This window comes from Crinia signifera, chromosome 3, assembly GCF_055691185.1.
Source record: "Crinia signifera chromosome 3, ASM5569118v1, whole genome shotgun sequence".
NCBI lineage: Eukaryota > Metazoa > Chordata > Amphibia > Anura > Myobatrachidae > Crinia > Crinia signifera.
In genome coordinates, this window is record NC_139219.1 from 205,631,217 (window position 1) to 205,649,728 (window position 18,512).

Below are 18,512 nucleotides of genomic sequence, written 5' to 3' on the forward strand. Positions count from 1 at the left end.
ACTCTATGACACTGCAGCAGCAGCACTGACAGGTATATATATATATAAAAAAAAACCTGCGCCCCCAAAAAGTTGCTGATCAGTTAATTTATACTGATCAGCACAAAAGGGGGGGCAGCAGTCAGTTATATAAAAAATATATAGCACAATCTGTCACTATCTCTCTATCTCTCTCTCTCTATCTCTCTCTATCTCTCTATCTATAACTCTATTACACTGCAGCAGCACAAAATATAGCACTCTCTGTCACTAGGCCTCTCTATCTCTCTCTCTCTATCTCTCTCTCTCTCTATCTCTCTCTCTCTAACTCGATGACACTGCAGCAGCACAACACAGCACAACACAGCACAGGATGTCACAAGATGAAGCAAGATCCCAAGCAGTTATCAGGTAAGTATTGAGCAAGGTTCTGGTCAGTATATGGCGGCAGCTGGGCACGGTGACCGCACTGCACGCTATTCCAGACCGGAATGGCGTCTGCAGTGCAGTCACCGTTAGTTTAAACCCCCCTCCATGGCTGTGATTGGTCCGTCGGTCCGACGAACCAATCACGGCCTTTGGGGGCGGGCGGGGTGAGGTGGGGTGACACCAGTGTCACCCTTACACCCCGCGGTGATTGGTGCTGTACTTTACAGCACCAATCACCTCCGATCCCGTGTCACCGGCGAACGTTATTCGCCGGTGACACAGAAAACGCTGTGAATGGCTGTTCACACTGAACAGCCAATCACAGCGATCGCCGACGGGGGGGCGGCATCGCAGCCCCCCCTGGGCATGCAGGGACATGTCTGCTGTCAGGGACAGCAGACATCGTCCCTCTGTCACTGCGTCTCTAGACGCAGTGACAGTTTGAAGTCATGACGTATATATACGTCATGTGTCGGGAAGTACTTCCCGGCCATGACGTATATATACGTCAAATGTCGTGAAGGGGTTAAAGTATATATTAAATCAGTATTGCAAAAACAACGGGCAGGCATTACAGGGTCAAATTACTTCTATCTTGCTAAATTAATCCAGTGAAGAGCTATATTTGATTGTACTGCATTGTACTGTATGCCTGGAATATTTTACATATGATGTACAGTAGTGCCCTTATATCTGTAACGTTATTTCTCCCATTCGCTGTGGTTTACCCAACATGTTGAATCATGCACACTGATCATTAATCTGTCTGAATCTCCCAGCAGAACCCAGGGGCACATCAATCTCTAACTTGTGTTTGCTGTAATAACTGTCTTGTTTCATTCTGTAACTTATTAACAAGGTTAGTACAGTCACAGTCTCAGTCACCCCCTGCACACTAAATATTTCCCCAATGAGAAAAATGTTAGCTTAAAATTAACCAGAAAGGGGTTAAAGTGAATGTGACATTGATTAAGGCAGTTAGCACAGCCATCCAATCAAGTGCTGACACATCTCTGTCTGAAGCATTATGGGACTGATACTGAGTGAATACTATTACAGATTGAATTAATTAGAATATTTCATATCTATAATGCAAAGTTATGCAAATGGGCCTAGGTGAGTTTTGCTCACACCTAATCTTATGGCCAGGGTTATACTGCTTTCCGTTCGCAAATGCAGGTTCTTTCCGGGACTTTGAAACGGTTTAGTCCCGATGCGACCCTGCATGTCATATCTGTTCAGACTGCATAAGCGATCCAGCAACTTTGCCGGTTCGCTGACGTCATGTGGAGGAGCGTCAGAGCGTCATCAAGGGTAGGGGAGGAGGCAGCGCTTAGAGCTGCCTCCTCCATAATGTGAACGGGGAACTGGTCCCTTGACCCAATTAACCTGTTCACACTGTACAGCAAACCAGTAAGAACCCTTCTTATTACCCGGTTCGTATTGATGTGTTGCTACCGGTTTGCTGAACCAGTAACCCCTTTCACATCGCACCAATTACCGGGTCGAACCGGCAATAAACCGGCATGAACCTGTTAATTTTGTGCAATGTGAAAGGGGTACTATAGAACTTGGATGAGAAAATGTAGGGTTTCACGCAAATACAGTATGCCCTATACAGATCATGGATCTGATCCATTCGCATTCCCGTGTGCGTTCGCACAGGGCCGATGTTTTTGCATTGCGCATTTCTGCGCAAGTGCATGCGCTTGGTGGCTTGGTGCGTGCGTCAACTGCAACCTAACTGGTCATTGGGTGCACGCACCCATGTGTGTGAACGGAGCATGTATGTGGGGGAAGCGGGGGGCAACGGGCTGCTCTATTAGCATATGGGAATGCCCAGTGTTTCATGGGCGTTTCCATGCTAATGGAGCCGTGATGGACATGGCAGACTGGGGGTTTCCATTACTGTATTCAGGGTACTTCTGTAGTTTCACGGCGCCAGCATGGCGCGGTGCGTCTGAGTCCCCTTGCGGGGCTCGCTTCGCTCACCCACGCTGCGGGCTCGGTGGCTCGCTACGCTCGCCACGCTATTTAAAATCAACTCCATGCCAACATGGATAGTGGGGGTATCAACTATCCATGTTGGCATGGAGTTAAGTTACTTTTTTTGACATATTTCGTGGCGAGCGTAGAACCCGGAAGTAGCATGTCGCCATGCAGGCGCCGTGAAACTACAGAAGTACCGTATTCAGCACTGCAGCATCATGGCTTTTCCTCTGTCTCCCAAGTTGTCTGTACAGTATATACCTTACATGTTGCTTACAATAGATGTTTGGTTTCACAGGTTGAGTCCACAGCCCCCAGGACCATCTTTTCAATCCAATCCACAATCTGATTTATACACATGACTCCAATAGTCTTTCAGCAGCCAATTGGACTATTTCAGTTTCTCTCTGACCATTGCTCCTTGCAAGAACAACTTCTTTTTTTTTTCATATTTCTTTATTATTATTGAAGCACATTTAGAAAAAAAAATCATTACCGTTTCTTTTCATCTCATTACCGCAAGAACAACTTCTATTGTAACTACTGAAGCTCTCTGAGCCAGTGGTGTAGCTAGGTGCCACGGTGCCCGGAGCAAGGGCATGTCCCCCCCCCCCCCCCCCCGATTTGTAGTAGGCGGGGCTCTTGCGCAGCAAAAAAGGGGGCGCAGCCTAACATTATACCACACACCGTAATGCCCATTGCACATTTTAGCAAACTTTGTAATGCCCATTACACATAAAGCCACATGCCATAATGCCAATTACACATAAGGTCACAGATGATGGTGACAGACTGGGTGGTTGGGTGAGAGAACAGGAGAGAGAAAAGGGAATGGGAAGAGAGCGGAAAAAAAGGAAAGATGATGTGGGGGAGAGGTGAGAAAGGGGTGAGGTGATGGCGCAAGAAGGGGGGAGTGATACAGGGTGAGGTGCCAGGCGGCTGTGGCTTCACTGAGTGGGGTCGGGCAGCTCTGCACTCCTAGGAGGTAGGGGGTGGGTGGGCAGCGATGTGGCTTCACAGAATGGGGTTGGGCATTGCTGCAGCTGCACGCCTAGGACACGGGGGATGGGGGTCGGCCTGTGGTTTCACTGAATGGGGTCGGGCAGCACTCCTAGGAGGGGGGGGGGCTGGCAGTGCTGCCCGCGCTGTGGCTTCAGTGAGTAGGCTCGAGCAGTGCAGGGAGCGGGCGGGGGAGGGAGCAGGGGAGCAGGCTGCACCGTACCGGCGCCATTTGATGTCTCGGCGACCATAGCTTGTGCTCCGACGGCTCCGCCCTCCCAAGACCTCTGCTCTGAGTGTCCTCTGAGTGTTTTTCCAGTGTTTGTACTGTACCTTATTCTGGTTCACACGCAGTGCTGCCAAGTTGGCAGCTCTGCATGTGATTTTAACGCTGCCCGCCGCTTGTCCTGCTACTTGCTCCCCCTCGCTTGGCCGAATTCGGCCGCATGGATGCAAATGGATATTTTGCATAAACATCCATTTGCTGCCTTGTGTGGGTGGACCAAATCATTCGATGGTCTTAGACAGAATGATTTGGAGTGTACACGCAAAACTAAGGCACTTTCAGGTGCCTTAGCTTTGCGTGCGCCCTGTACGAGAGCCCCGGCAGCCACATAACTGCCTCATATCCATGGGCGGGTTTACCTGTCGCTGCCCCATGCTTTCTGCCAGAACTGATGGGTGCGAATGAGATGCAGTTTGCCATCATCCCCCTGTGTGAATGCGTGGGGGACCGACCGGACCTAAATAAGGTCCTTTGTCTCCACAGTTTTCATTGTGCTGCTGTGTTACTCTACAGTGCAAGTCTCTGTTGCTCTGCGCTTTCTATAATTGAATAGAAATAGTATTCTCCTGTATTACACTCAATGCCACACTCACCGTTCCTCTGCATTGAGCACAGTTTCTAGCGTGCGCTATTAATGGTTGTGCACAGACTCAGGACCAGTTATGTAGCTAGGAACTCTACAGACTGCTACCATACGTGCTGCTTTGTACTGTCTTTCACAGAATAGTCTCAGCTGGTTTTACTATTGCCTCCTTCTGTATGTTGCAGCTATCAGCTGTAGTGTTATATGTATGTAATATTCAGACAGAGGCCTCTAGGTAGCAGCCGCGCACACAGGGAGAAATCTATTTACCATTGAATGGATTCCCACCCGCAGAGTAGAGTAAGACAGGACTTAGAAGGAGGACGCTGATGATGTCACCAGCCCTCCCTCCCAATGGTCAGGGAACACCTGTGTATTCTATGAAACGCCCAGAAAATGGTGGTGGCATGCCCCCAATTGGGTTTATAGTGTGCAATCGCACATAGGGCGACCATGTGCTTGCACGGCCCTCTGATGATTGAATCGAAGTCCGAAAAACCCACCGATGCTGTCAGTGCACATAGGCCTATTTGGGGCTGTATCTGTTGTGTATGCTAGCATTTCTGCATATGTAAGGGACCAATTAGTGATAATGAAAAGGCAATGGGGCTTAGCTGTATTTATTTATTTATTTATTTATAACTCTTGTTCTATATACAGTAAGCTGTGTAAGTAATGACTTTATATTACAGGGAGAAAAAGGAAAGGCTGGTCCCCCAGGAATGGAAGGTCAACGTGGATTACCAGTAAATATCCATAATTAAAATGATCTGCCTCTATATTGTGTTGCTTTGAATGGCTGTAATATACTGTATTTATTGCTTTTTTAAAGGGTTATTAATTAAAATAAACAATCAAAATAAAAGTAAAGACCATAGGGTAGAATTATCAAAGCTTGGAGAGAGGTAGATAAGGTGGAGAGAGGTAAAGTGTGAAAGATATACTACTAACCAAAAGCTTCTGTCATGTTACAGGCTGTGTTTGAAAAATGACAGGAGCTGAGTGGTTTGTACTTTATAACTCCCCACCTTGTCCCTCTCCAAGCTTTGATAAATCTCCCCCTATGAATCATATTATGTGATATATGACTATGGCCCTCATTCTGATTCATTCGCTCCCTGCGCATTCGCACAGGGGAGAGATGTTTAGCAACTGTGCATATGCATAAACTTTTGTGCGCATGTGCAGCCGCTTTGTGCGAACAGGCATGGGGAATTGCTTATTTGCTGGCCTGTACTCACCTAGCAGTGCGAACGCAGGGCATGGGGCTGCGGTGTGGGGTAGCAACCATTAGCGCTCCCATGATAATGCGCCGTGATGTGGGTATGGGGTTCGGGCAGCTGACATCAGCGGATATCAGCTGCCCTCCCACTTCCCATACAAGAGTGCCGCAGATCTAAGCTCAGCAGAGGCTGACTTAGATCTGCGAATGCTGGAATCACCGGTTCTGCACATAAACAATGAGCACTGCCAGCAGCTCCAAAATTGTGCAACTTAGAAGTTGCAGCAGCACAGGAGCTCACAGGTTCCTGGGATTTATTAGCCCAGCAGCGCAGAGATAGGGCAGATTGACAGGCAGAGGGGATATAGAGGCCCCGACAGTCACTTGATGCAACCAAGATGGAGGCCCCGCCGTCTCCAGAGCTAGCACCGCAGCCGCCGTCACCGCTGGACCCACCGGAGATCGTGGACCCAATGAAGACAGACGCCCACCAGACCCCATCGTCCAGACCCCCATGAGGCTACAGGACCAATGTGCCAGGAGCGGTGAGTAGCCAGCCAGCAGTTGGGCCATGACAAAGTCTAATGGTGTGTACACATGGTCAGATGTGCCTTCAGATACTATCCACCATCCGATCAGATCGGATGGTGGATAGTATCTGAAGGCACATCCGACCATATCGTCAACATCGGAAGGCAAAAAGTACCGTGTGTACATACCATAACTGCTGCCTATAACCTTGCCAAATCATCACTTGAGCCCGGAGCTTGATAACCCAACTGAGTAAATTTGTTCTCAAGGCCGAAGTGACAATTTGCCAAATTTACAGGCAGCAGTTAGACTTTGGGGTATCTTGAAACTCAATGCTTAAAATTATTTAATGAGATTTGATTTAGAGGGGTGGACTGCGCACTCTGGGGGGATATAGGTTGGGTAGGATCTATATGTGTGTATTTGTGTACAAAATACAACTGATGCACTGATGTAGTTTAGGATTTGTATTTATTGTATTTATACAATGAAGAGAAAATGGGGGTGGGGGGTTACCTCAAAAGGGGAGGGGATAGTCCTGGATGGTGGGTACCTGGGGGTCGTTCCGAAATAAAACACAAATAGAATACCACCATGTCACTCACATGAGGGAGGGGGTGTGAGGAGGGGTCCTATACCTGTGGTATTACAATGTTCAAATGTCAGTCCCTGGAGTGTCTCTCAGCAGGCAAGCCCTGTGCTGTTTCTATGGAGAGTCCTTGTGGGAATGAGGGTGTCAACAAACCTTCTTTTTCCATAAGTCGTTGTGTGGACTTATGTCTCTTACCATATATTACAGCTGGGTTGTGTGGGTGTGGACCGTATTGTTGACCCGACTTAGGTCGACACCATTGGGTCGACAGGACACTAGGTCGACAGGGTTCTAGGTCGGCATGGGTAAAGTTGGACAGGTGTCTAGGTCGACATGGGACAAGTTCGACATGGGTTTAGGTCGACAAATGCATTATGTCGACATGGGGTAGGTCGACAGGTCGCAAGGTCAACATGGGTGAAGGTCGGCAGGTGTCTAGGTCGACATGGGACAATGTCGACATGGGTTTAGGTCAACAACTGCGTTAGGTCGACATGGGTTAGGTTGACAGGTCGCGAGGTCGACATGGGTCTTTTCACTGTTTTTTTACCCGAATGTTGAAACAGTCAACATGGACACAGTTGGAAGTCAACCGCAGCCCCTCTCATCGCTCGCTTTACTCACAATGCTTCAGGCAAGGTGGCTCGCTGCACTCGGCACACTATTTAATTCTCCCACCACGCCCTAGTGGATGATAGGGCATGAAATACAGCATGTCGGCACAGGTCAGCTCAAAAAACAGTGAAAAAGCCCATGTCGATCTCGCGACCTGTCGACCTAACCCGTGTCGACCTAACGCATTTGACAACCTAAAACCATGTCGACCTAGACACCTGTCGACCTTCATCCATGTCGACCTAGAACCATGTCGACATTGTTGCCTGTTGACCCAACAGTGTCGACCTAATGACTGTCGACCTAAGTCGGGTCGACAATATGACCGTATCCCATCTGTCTGTGCCTGCACACTACACTTTTGTATGTCACGGAGGTTGGTGGACGTGGATGCAGTGTGAAGTGCACTTCACACTGCGTCCACGTCCACCAACCTCCGTGATGTACAAAAGTGTAGTGTGCAGGCACAGACACACAACCCAGCTGTAATATATGGTAAGAGACATAAGTCCACACAACGACTTATGGTAAAAAGGGTATCTGTTGACACCCTCATTCCCACAGGGGCTCTCCATAGAAACCGCACAGGGCTCGCCTTCTTTTGTGGCAGTCACCTGCCTCTCTCTCTCTCTGATCCTGTTACTATTGGCTTTGTTTATTTCATCGGTTCCTGGTATTCAGGCACTGCTTCCAGTCCTGGTTCTGTTATACCGCAAGTGCTCCATACTGGAGCCCTAGTATTATTTCTCTTTATTATTCATATGTTTATAACGTTGAGTCTCGTGTTTCTTATTTGGTCCACACTTGTTACCTTCCCTCTGGAATCTCCAGAGTATTGTAGCAGGTCTGCGCTATTTTGGTTACATTAAACCTTGTGGGCTTACTTTCTGTTTACGGGACTGTCTCATACTTTTGTGTGGTTCGCAATGTTTTTTGCGTGGCCTATTTTGTGCTTTATTTTTTATTGTCTGGTGTCTTTCTTGTACCTGCAACTGGGTCACCTTTGGTTTGTGAAAGGGTCACTCATACATTTTGTTATCCTTCTTCCCTGAAGTTGGCCTAGTACCGTTGTTTTACAGGCAGTACTCTTTAGCCAGTTTCACCGTTTGGCTATTTCCTTTCAGATCTCAAGTACCTTGTCCTTACTCAAGACCTGGTGCACCAGAGTTGGGGCGGACCTAATTTGCCCCTTCAAACATGGCTATTATAGGCGAAGTCCTAGTTTTTGCAGGTACTATCCATCCTTCAGGAAGGCCAACAGAGGCAGAGTAGGGTTTGCTGTGGCCGTCCTAAACAGCGGTCATAGCTGTGGGTACACACCCAAACTCATAACAAACCTGCACTATTAGGGGGAAGTTTACCAATATGGGAGTTCTATTCCACATGGGATGTTGCTATTGTCAACCAATCAGAATCTTCTTGTTTATTTAACAACCTTCTAGAAGATAATATTGAGTATCTGATTGGTTGCCCACTGCAACATGCCATGTGAAATAGATCTCCCATCTTAGTAAATTTCCCCCGTAGTGTGCCTTGAGGACTGAGGTTGGGAATGCCTAATTTAGAGTGTCTCCAATATACGGCATGTATCCTTATAAACCCATTCACATAGTGCAAAAGGTATGAATGCATACCTTGTTTATACATATATAGGGCCAGATGCACTAAGCTTCAAACGTGATAAAATGGAGAGTGATAAACAGCCAACCAATCAGCTCCTGCCTGCCATGTGACAGGCTGTGTTTGAAAAGTGTCAGGCAGGAGCTGATTGTTTGGTTGTTTATCACTCTCCATTTTATCACTTTTGAAGCTTAGTGCATCTGGCCCATACTGAGCAATAACAACTGATTTTTCTTTTCTCTAGTACATACACTGATAAGACTGAGTTGATAAATGACAAAACATTATAATGTATCACAAATTACTTTAGGGGTTTCTATTTCTTATACTTTGTTCTACAAAACACGTAGACACAATAAGGATTATTATTTTACGAATTGTGTTCTATATCATTTCAGGGTATACCGGGAATTCCGGGAAATGATGGTGCGAGTGGAGTAAAGGTTTGTGATGGCATTCTATAATTATTGGAGTGATGAGATTTGCATTAGTTGATACTAGAATACAGGTTACTATATTTATGGTGCATTTACTGTATTTCAATTTAAGGCAGAGCAATAAGGTTATATTGAATGTTTCACATTTGTTTCTGGTGCATAATTCCCTATAATTGAATAGCTTACTGTATGTCTTCTGCAGAGACTGTAAAATGTATAAGTATCGAATGCCTACTGAATGGGATAATTATACCAAAATCAGATGAACAATACATTATAAACTGCAAGGTTTCTGTTAAACAAATGGAGGTAGGAAGTAGAAGTCCTACTATGAAGTGCAAATTGACTTTCTACCCTTCGAAAAATTGTTGTACAGGTTGAGTATCCCGTATCCGGGCATCCCGTATCCAAATTATTCCAAAAAACGTGTTTTTTTGGAATAATTAAAAAAAAAATTCTACCCTCCTAACCCTTTTTTTATACTTACCAAGTCCCCTGGCGTCCACGGCAGACCTTCAGCATCCTCTCCAGCGATCCCAGGAGTGCATTGCGCGAGTGTGTGCACGCGCCGGTGACATCACCGGTGTGCCTGGGAACTCGCACAATGCACTCCTGGGACTGCTGGAGACGCCGGAGATGAATCTGAAGGCCTGCCATGGACGCCGGAGGACTCCATGGATGCCGAGGGACCACCGGGCCACCACCAGGGGACAGATAAGTATGTTTAAGGGATTATTCCAAAATCCGGAAAAATCCCTTATCCGGAATGCTCGTGTTCCCGAGCATTTCGCATAAGGGATACTCAACCTGTATTACAACATGTGTTTATATAGTATATGCACCATTTTGTAAATGATTTTTTAAAATACATAAAATCAGCTTCTTATAAAACTTTATATTACAAAAGACAAAATAAAGCACTAAAGTCTGTAGTTTATTATTTTAATTAAAAAAGCAAAGATATTTTCGGAACAGTAATAATGAAACATTTTCAACCATTATTTGTACCTTACAGCAAAGTAATAATGTATATAATGATGTCTATGATACTTAATGATAGCACAAAATAAATATTTGTCTTAGTTTGTTTAAAGTCATTTAAAACATTTTTCATAGTAGATATTTTTAAGTGTTTTTTTTGTGAATATCATGGTCATAGTTGTGTTATTATATGCTCATTAGGGTGAAACAGGAACTTCTGGAGAACGTGGTGTGAGAGGATCTCCTGGAATCCCAGTAAGTTTATAACATGATACACTTAGCATTCCTATAGTATTGCATACCAGATAAACTGATTTGGAGATTAGTTAATTTGCATGGTTGTGAGAAGGTCACTAAAAGTATTAGCCGTTGTCCATTTTTTAAACATTTTCATTATAGATGAACAATTGCCAAAATGTTATTGACTTTGAAAGTAAGCAAGTGCTAACACTCTGACCAGAAAACCATTGATTATAAGTTTTTACAATGATTTCACAGCTAATAACTCATGTAAAGCTGGCATGCAAGACTACTACTGTACTATAACTTTGCACAGAAATCTCATTCTAAAATCTGTAAATATAGTTTGACCAATTACTTGAGGCTTAATTTAGTGGTTCTGTGTGCATAGGCACCCTAGGGTGCTACGGGGCTCTTTCAGGGATGCCTTGGGTTGGTGGTCCAGGACCAAACCAATTATTTATGGTCAAAATGATAGGCAAAACCCATGCTAGTGGCATCCAATTACAGGTGGAGTCTCCCGTGTCCGGAGATCTCTTATCCCAAATATTTAAAAAAAAACATAATTTATTAGAATATTTTGGTTCCCCCCCCCCCCCCCCCCAGTCCCTTTTTCATACTTACCGAGTTCCCCAATGTCCACAACGTCCTTCAGGATCTTCTTCAGCTGTCCCAGGAGTGCATTGCATGGTGGCACCGGGGACTTCACCGGCGCGCCTGCACCCATGGAACCGCTGAAGAAGATCCTGAAGTCCGCCGTGGATATCAGGGAATGCCGTGGCACCAGCAGTGTCTAAACAAATAAGAATACCACTGATTAAGACACAAAAAAGCGCTAAGCAGAGTCTGAACTTTTCAAAAGAGATCTTTATTCTTTTCACTAATAAATTATTCACACATCTTTTTTGACACTTTATTTTAAGATACTTTGCTCTATCCCAATATATGCACATGAAATATTAATAATGGAAGGTACTAATATGTACCAAAGCAGTATGAAATGATTGATGTCAGATTGCAGGTATTTTTCAATAAAGTAAAAAAAAAAAGATCTTTCAAAGGAGGGAGGAGTGCATCCTGACAAAACTGGTTTCTGTCCTTCTCTTCTTTTGATCTAATTATTTAAAACCAGTGGATGGCACCCACAACAGTCTGTGTGGCAATATAAGTACACAAAACTGCATATTATATACTCTTCCTTAAGTGACAAAAGAAACAGATCATCCTAGTGTGGGACTCCTCACTCATGTTATGATCACTAGGGTAGGCGTCACCCGATGTAGTAACTGATGATGTCACCCACGTCACCCCGTGAACACGGGCTGCTTTTGGGGATAATGCTTTTTTTTCCAGCATGGATCAGGTGAAGCAGATAACTGATAAGTGGGGGAGACTATTAACCCTCTAGTGCTGCTTACATATATAATGACTGTAGTGCCTTTTACACAAATAATACCCCCTGGAGTGCAGCTTACACAAATAATACCCTCTGTAGTGGCACTTACACACATAATGCCCCCAATTGTGATGTTTACACACAAAATGCCCCCACAGTGACGCTTACACACATAATGCCCCCACTATTGCTGCTTACACAATGCCTCCACTAGTGCCGCTTACACACATAATGCTCCTGTAGTGTCTCTTACACACATATTGCCCCCTGGAGTGCCTCTTACACACATAATGATCCCCTGTAGTGCCTCTCACAATGGGCCTTATTCTAGTTCACTCTTTCTGACATAATCCTTCTTAGATGGACAAAACCATGTGCACTGCAGGTGGGGCAGATGTTACTTGTGCAGAGACAGAAGCGTGGCGAGTGCAGCGAGCCCCGCAAGGGGACATGGATTACTTGATATGTATTCTGCATCCCCTCGTGGGGCTTGCGGCGCTCACCACACTTTGGGCTCGTTTTACGGATCCCCTTGTGGGGCTTGCTGCATTCACCACGCTTCGGGCTCCATGGCTCGCTGCGCATGCCACACTTTAGAAAATCAACTCCACACAGACGTGGATAGTGGGGGTAAGAGCAGGTTGGAAAGACACGTACCGCGTCCCCTCGCAGGGCTCACTATGCTTCAGGGTGATGTGGCTAGTGGGGGTTTGCAATGGAGGCATGCCAGTATGTAATACGCACTTGCCATCTCCCTGAAGTGGACATGGGCAGGTTTGCTGAACCCTGGCACACAAATTACTGAGACGCACAAGCGTATGAGACGCTCATGCATCTCAGGCAGATGGAGCACCTCTCCGCCGGTGCCGGCATGATCGCCTCTCCGCCGGCGTCCACCAGCGCAGGGGATCTGGCAGTTACAGGCACTGTGTGAAAGGCACTCACTAGGCTTGGCAGGGATGGTACGGGGACTATGTTGCCTGATGGGGACACTAGGCTGACTACACAGGGCTGCCGCTGGGACACTACGCTAACTACGTTAGGCTGCCATTGGGCTACGCTGACAGCGTAGCGTAGCCTGCCGCCGTGAAACTACACAAGTATCAAAAAATGTGCGGGGGGGGGGGACGGGGACGCAGAAGACAACAACAAATAAAGCCCTTACATATTCAGAAAACCTACGGTCTTCAGAATATTTCAGATAAGGGATAACCAACCTGTAGTGGTTTAAGCGCACGGCTTGCTCTTTCATGGGCTCTGCCCAAATGCAGCACAGATTTTCTCCACTTGTTCCTCCAAAACATCTTGGAGTTGAAAAACTATCAAAACCACAGTCGAATGTTTTAAGGAGAGGGAGGTTTAATGCCAAATTGCCTTTGAAAAGCACACTGCACAGTGACAGCCGAATTTGTTTTGTGAACTTAAGAGCGCAAAATGCCTTTCGCTGAGGAGTTGTCATTGCGGGGTTATAACACAACTACAGAGCCCCTGTGGCAGCCATTTCAAACCTCCTCTTTCAAATGGTCAGTGACTAATTTCATGACGATGCTTGAGAAATAAAATCAATGTGTCATGAATTTGGTTTATTCTTTTTTAATAACCCTGTATTGCTGTGTGGTGTTTTCTGAACTGGAGATATGTCATTGTGTATACAATGTGCCAACTGTATCTCAAAATAATCTAATCTTGAAACATACTGTATGTCTTCTACATAGTTCAAAACTATAATTGTATATGTTATACCACTATAACTATTGAGAAACGTTAGGGTTATGTGGAATAGGGGTCAGAGTTTCTCCTCCGATGTTGATTGAGGAGGAATTGCACAAATACAGAAAATTAAGAAACAATTTTAAAGGGGAAAGATACATGGATATAGTGAAGGAAACATCTCAAACATTCAGAGAAAAGTAATGGGACATACACTGGTATACCAAGATAATGGTCCCAGTTAGAGTTACCACCTTTTTATTATCAGATTACCGCAAAGGGAGCTTATTCAAGAGATATGGTCTAAAACAGACAAGTATCGGAGTAGATGAATTATTGAACTCAATGACCTTCATCCCTAAAGGTTTCAACATCGATCCATAAGTTTGACATGGTAAGGAATACATTGAAAATGCAGAGTGCCGGAGCGGGGTCCCAACAGTCATTTACCCGATGTCAGGATCCCAACTGTTAAAACACCGACAGATGGGTTCCCTATGGCCACCGGCTATTCTCCCTCGTGGGGGTCTACGACCTCCATAGAGGGAGAATAGAATAGGTGGCGAGCGGAGCGAGCCACTGTGCCCGCAAGGGGCTTTGTTGCGCTCGCCATGCTGTCTGAGTCCAGCCAGTCGGGATCCCGACTGTCGGAACCCTATACCACACCTGAAGATGAACTGGTCCCTACATAATAAATAGAGCCTAATTGACTGTATATGAATCATGCAGGTCCAAGAATGTGGAGACATACAGTAAAAGGGTGACATCAGTAAACAAAAAAACATACATTAGTTTCATCATACATATAAGTTACAAATCATATTTTGTGTAAAGCTTTATCACTCTTTGATTAAGCTCCATGTGTAACTGAAACTGGTCACAGTTCTATTGCATTGGATCCCGTTATTTGACTTACTGTACCCTTTTCAGGATCTTAAAAGTGACCCAGCATTTTCTACTTATACAGTATGTCTGAAAGGGAGACCAGTTTACTCACAGCTGCTGCCATTTCACTATTTTTTATACTTACGGCACACAGCGAGTACCGATGGCCTAACAAGTGAGGCGCTCCATCCCGGGAAAGGTAACGCCCCCAGCCGGCCCAAACACTCCAAATTTTATACTGCATAGTAATCAGGGCCGGTGCAAGGCACCGGAGCGCCCCAGGCGAGTCGGGGTGGGGGCGCCCCGGTGGCGGGGGGAGGGAGGGTGGTACCTATGTAAAAAAATTGCTGCCCCGGCGTCCCTGCAGTGCTGGGGCGGTCAGGGGTGTCCGTGCCGTAGGGGTACCTGCGGCGCCGTCATGTGTATAAAGCTGGCTGCGGCCGGCGGGGTCCCTGTAGTAAATAGCAAATAACTAGCGCTTCCCGCGCCGCCGCGCGCATAGCGCTAGTTATTTGCTATTCACTACAGGGACCCCGCTGGCCGCAGCCAGCTTTATACACATGACGGCGCCGCAGGTACCCCTACGGCACGGACACCCCTGACCGCCCCTGCACTGCAGGGACGCCGGGGCAGCAATTTTTTTACACAGTTCGCTGGGGGTGAGGGGCGAACTGCCGCCCTCCAGGTGCCCTGATAGTAATGCGGATGTCGGTTTTACAGTATTGATATAGACATATTTGTTTTTATGGTCTTAGTGACCGGAAAATGCAGCCTTAAAGAGGAGATGTCTATATATAGACTTGGTAAATATATGAAGCATCAATGCTAATTCATTTTTGAATATATTTAAAAGATCCACCTCTTGTTGTTTTTTATATTTGACATTATTTTTGTGTGCACACTGAAAATTATCGATTTTTTGATTACATGTGGGTAATAAACTATTATATATTACAATCTAAGTTTGCCTTATTCTATATTATATACTATATTATATTAGTGCAGATATTGCATTAAACATTTGTGTTTTTGGTACTTGTTTCCTAGCACGGCGCCTCCGATTTTGATTGTATTATCTTATACAATCGCATGCATCGCATGCGATATAGCGGCATGCGAGGCATGCGTTGCGATCCGATTTTTTATTGTACAAGCACCCTGATGGGTGCTTTTAATGTTAAATGCACCCCCATTATCCACGTTGGCGTGGAGTTGATTGAAGACAGTGTGGCAAGCGCAGTCCAAAGCGTGGCGAGCACACACGGATTACTTTACATGTATTGCGCGTCCCCTGGCGGGGCTCGCTTCGCTCGACACGCTTTGCTCACCACGCTTTAGGCTCGTATTCCGCTTCCCTCGTGGGGCTCGCTGCGCTAGCCACGCTTCGGGTGAGGTGGCTCGCTGCACTCGACACACTATCTTAAAATCAACGCCACGCCAACGTGGATAGTGGGGGTATGAAAAGGTCGGAGGACGCGTATCGTTGTGCTTGCCACGCTTCGGGTTGGCGTTGATCCTGGGGGTGGTGTTGACTATGGGGGCCATTTATCATTGTAAGGGCCCATCAGGGTGCTTGTACAATCAAAAATCGTATACGATCGCATCGTATGCCATTGTATGGCATACGATGCAATATTTTATTGTACAATATTGCGTCACATCGCATCGTATACCATCGTATACCATATTTAGTGTAATGGTATACGATGCGATGGGTGCCGTGCTAGGAAACAAGTACTGTTTTTTTTGTTTGTTTCAATTCATATTAATATCTTGTATGCCTCCACAGGCATATTTTATATCTGCAGCTTAATTACATAGTTTCTTAAACTAGTGCAATAGCCCCATTTTTTTAAATTAACATTTAACTAGCACCTAAATATTCTGAGTGAGTAGTAATGACATAGCAATATGATGATTTTTTAAACATCATGGGTGAAATTCAATAGGATGAGAGATTCAGAAAATGAGAGATTTGGTAAGAAAGCTCCATTTTTTTTAACCCCTTCCCGACATTGGACGTACATTTACGTCATGGTCGGGAAGTACTTCCCGACACATGGCATAAATGTACGTCATGGATTTAAACTGTCACCGCGTCTATAGACGCGGTGACAGTTTGGAGATGTCTGCTGTCCCTGACAACAGACATCCCCCCTCGCCGCCCGGGGTGGGCAGGAATGCCCCCCCCGGTCGGCGATCGCTGTGATTGGCTGTTCAAATGTGAACAGCCAATCACAGCTATTTCTGTGTTACCGGCGGCTATGCCGCTCGGTAACACAGAAAACGGTGGTGATCGGTGCTGTTAAGTACAGCACCGATCACCACCGATCCGCGGACACCCCCTCCCTCCCACCCGGCAGCACTATGTGCTTACCCGGCACCCGGCAGCCGCTCTCCTCCCTCTGTTATGCGCCGCAGCGCTGCCTCCCCCCTCCCTCCCTCCCTCCCTCCCCCCGCCAGCAGCAGCAGCACTAGGGACATAGTAAAAATGAAAAAAAATAAAATGAAATGATTATATATATATATATATGTGTGTGTATGTGTGTATATACACACACACACACACATATATATATATATATATATATATGTGTGTGTGTATGTGTGTATATACACACACACATATATATATATATATATATATATATGTGTGTATATACACATATATATATATATATATATGTGTGTATATACACACATATATATATATATATATATATGTGTGTATATATATATATATATATATATATATATATATATATATATATATATATATATATATATATACAGATAGATATTCCCGACCGAAGACGTATATATACGTCATGGTCGGGAGGTACTTCCCGACCGAAGACGTATATATACGTCATGGTTTTAAACTGTCACCGCGTCCATAGACGCGGTGACAGTTTGGAGATGTCTGCTGTCCCTGAGCCCCGGTCGGCGATCGCTGCGATTGGCTGTTCAAATGTGAACAGCCAATTGCAGCGTTTTCTGTGTTACCGGCGGCTAAGCCGCTCGGTAACACAGTGATCGGTGGTGATCGGTGCTGTTAAGAACAGCACTGATCACCACCAATCGCCAGCCCCCCCCCCTCCCACCCGGCAGCCCCCCTCACTCCCACCCACCCGGCTGCCGCAGCGCCAGCACCCCTCCTACCCCCCCGCCAGCCGCAGCGCCAGCCCCCCTCCCAAAGCTGGTGACCAAAATGGGGTCACTTGTGGGGGGGTTCCACTGTATTGGTGCTTCGGGGGTCTTGCTAATGCGACATAGCACCCACCATTCATTCCACCACCAAAAATCACTCCTTCCCTTCTGAGTCCTGCCATGCACCCAACTGGTATTTTTTGGTCACATGTGAGGCATTGCCGTACTCGGGAGAAATTGGGGCACAGATTTTGGGGTGCTTTGTATCCTTCATTCCTTGTGAAAATGAAAAATTTTGAGCCAGATCTGCATTTTTGTGTAAAAAAATGTAATTTTTTACAGAAAAATGCAGTTCTGGCTCAAAATTTTTCATTTTCACAAGGAATGAAGGATACAAAGCACCCCAAAATCTGTGCCCCAATTTCTCCCGAGTACGGCAATGCCTCACATGTGACCAAAAAATACCAGTTGGGTGCATGGCAGGACTCAGAAGGGAAGGAGTGATTTTTGGATTTTGCAGCACAGATTTTGGTGGAATGAATGGTGGGTGCTATGTTGCACCAATACAGTGGAACCCCCCCACAAGTCACCCCATTTTGCAAACTACACCCTTCAGGGAATTCATCAAGGGGTATAGTGTACATTTCAAACCCCCAGGGGTTTCACCAATTTTGATACAACTGAGCTGTGAAAATGAAAAATTATTTTTTTTTATTTTCACTGCCCAGTTGTACCACAATTGGTGAAACCCCTGGGGGTTTGAAATGTACACTATACCCCTAGATGAATTCCCTGAAGGGTGTAGTTTGCAAAATGGGGTCACTTGTGGGGGGGTTCCTAACTTTTAGCATCTTATGGTGCCTAGAAA

General features: G+C 45.7%; 1 protein-coding gene across 1 annotated transcript in view; it reads left to right on the top strand.

The window, feature by feature from the left end:
• Positions 1-18,512, top strand: part of COL21A1 (collagen type XXI alpha 1 chain) — a 237,019-nt gene that overhangs the window by 180,999 nt on the left and 37,508 nt on the right. Inside the window, exons 17-19 of the mRNA XM_083177317.1 lie at positions 4,958-5,011; positions 9,244-9,288; positions 10,465-10,518. Coding sequence (XP_083033443.1) covers positions 4,958-5,011; positions 9,244-9,288; positions 10,465-10,518 — 153 coding nt within the window. The remainder of the gene's footprint in view (positions 1-4,957; positions 5,012-9,243; positions 9,289-10,464; positions 10,519-18,512) is intronic.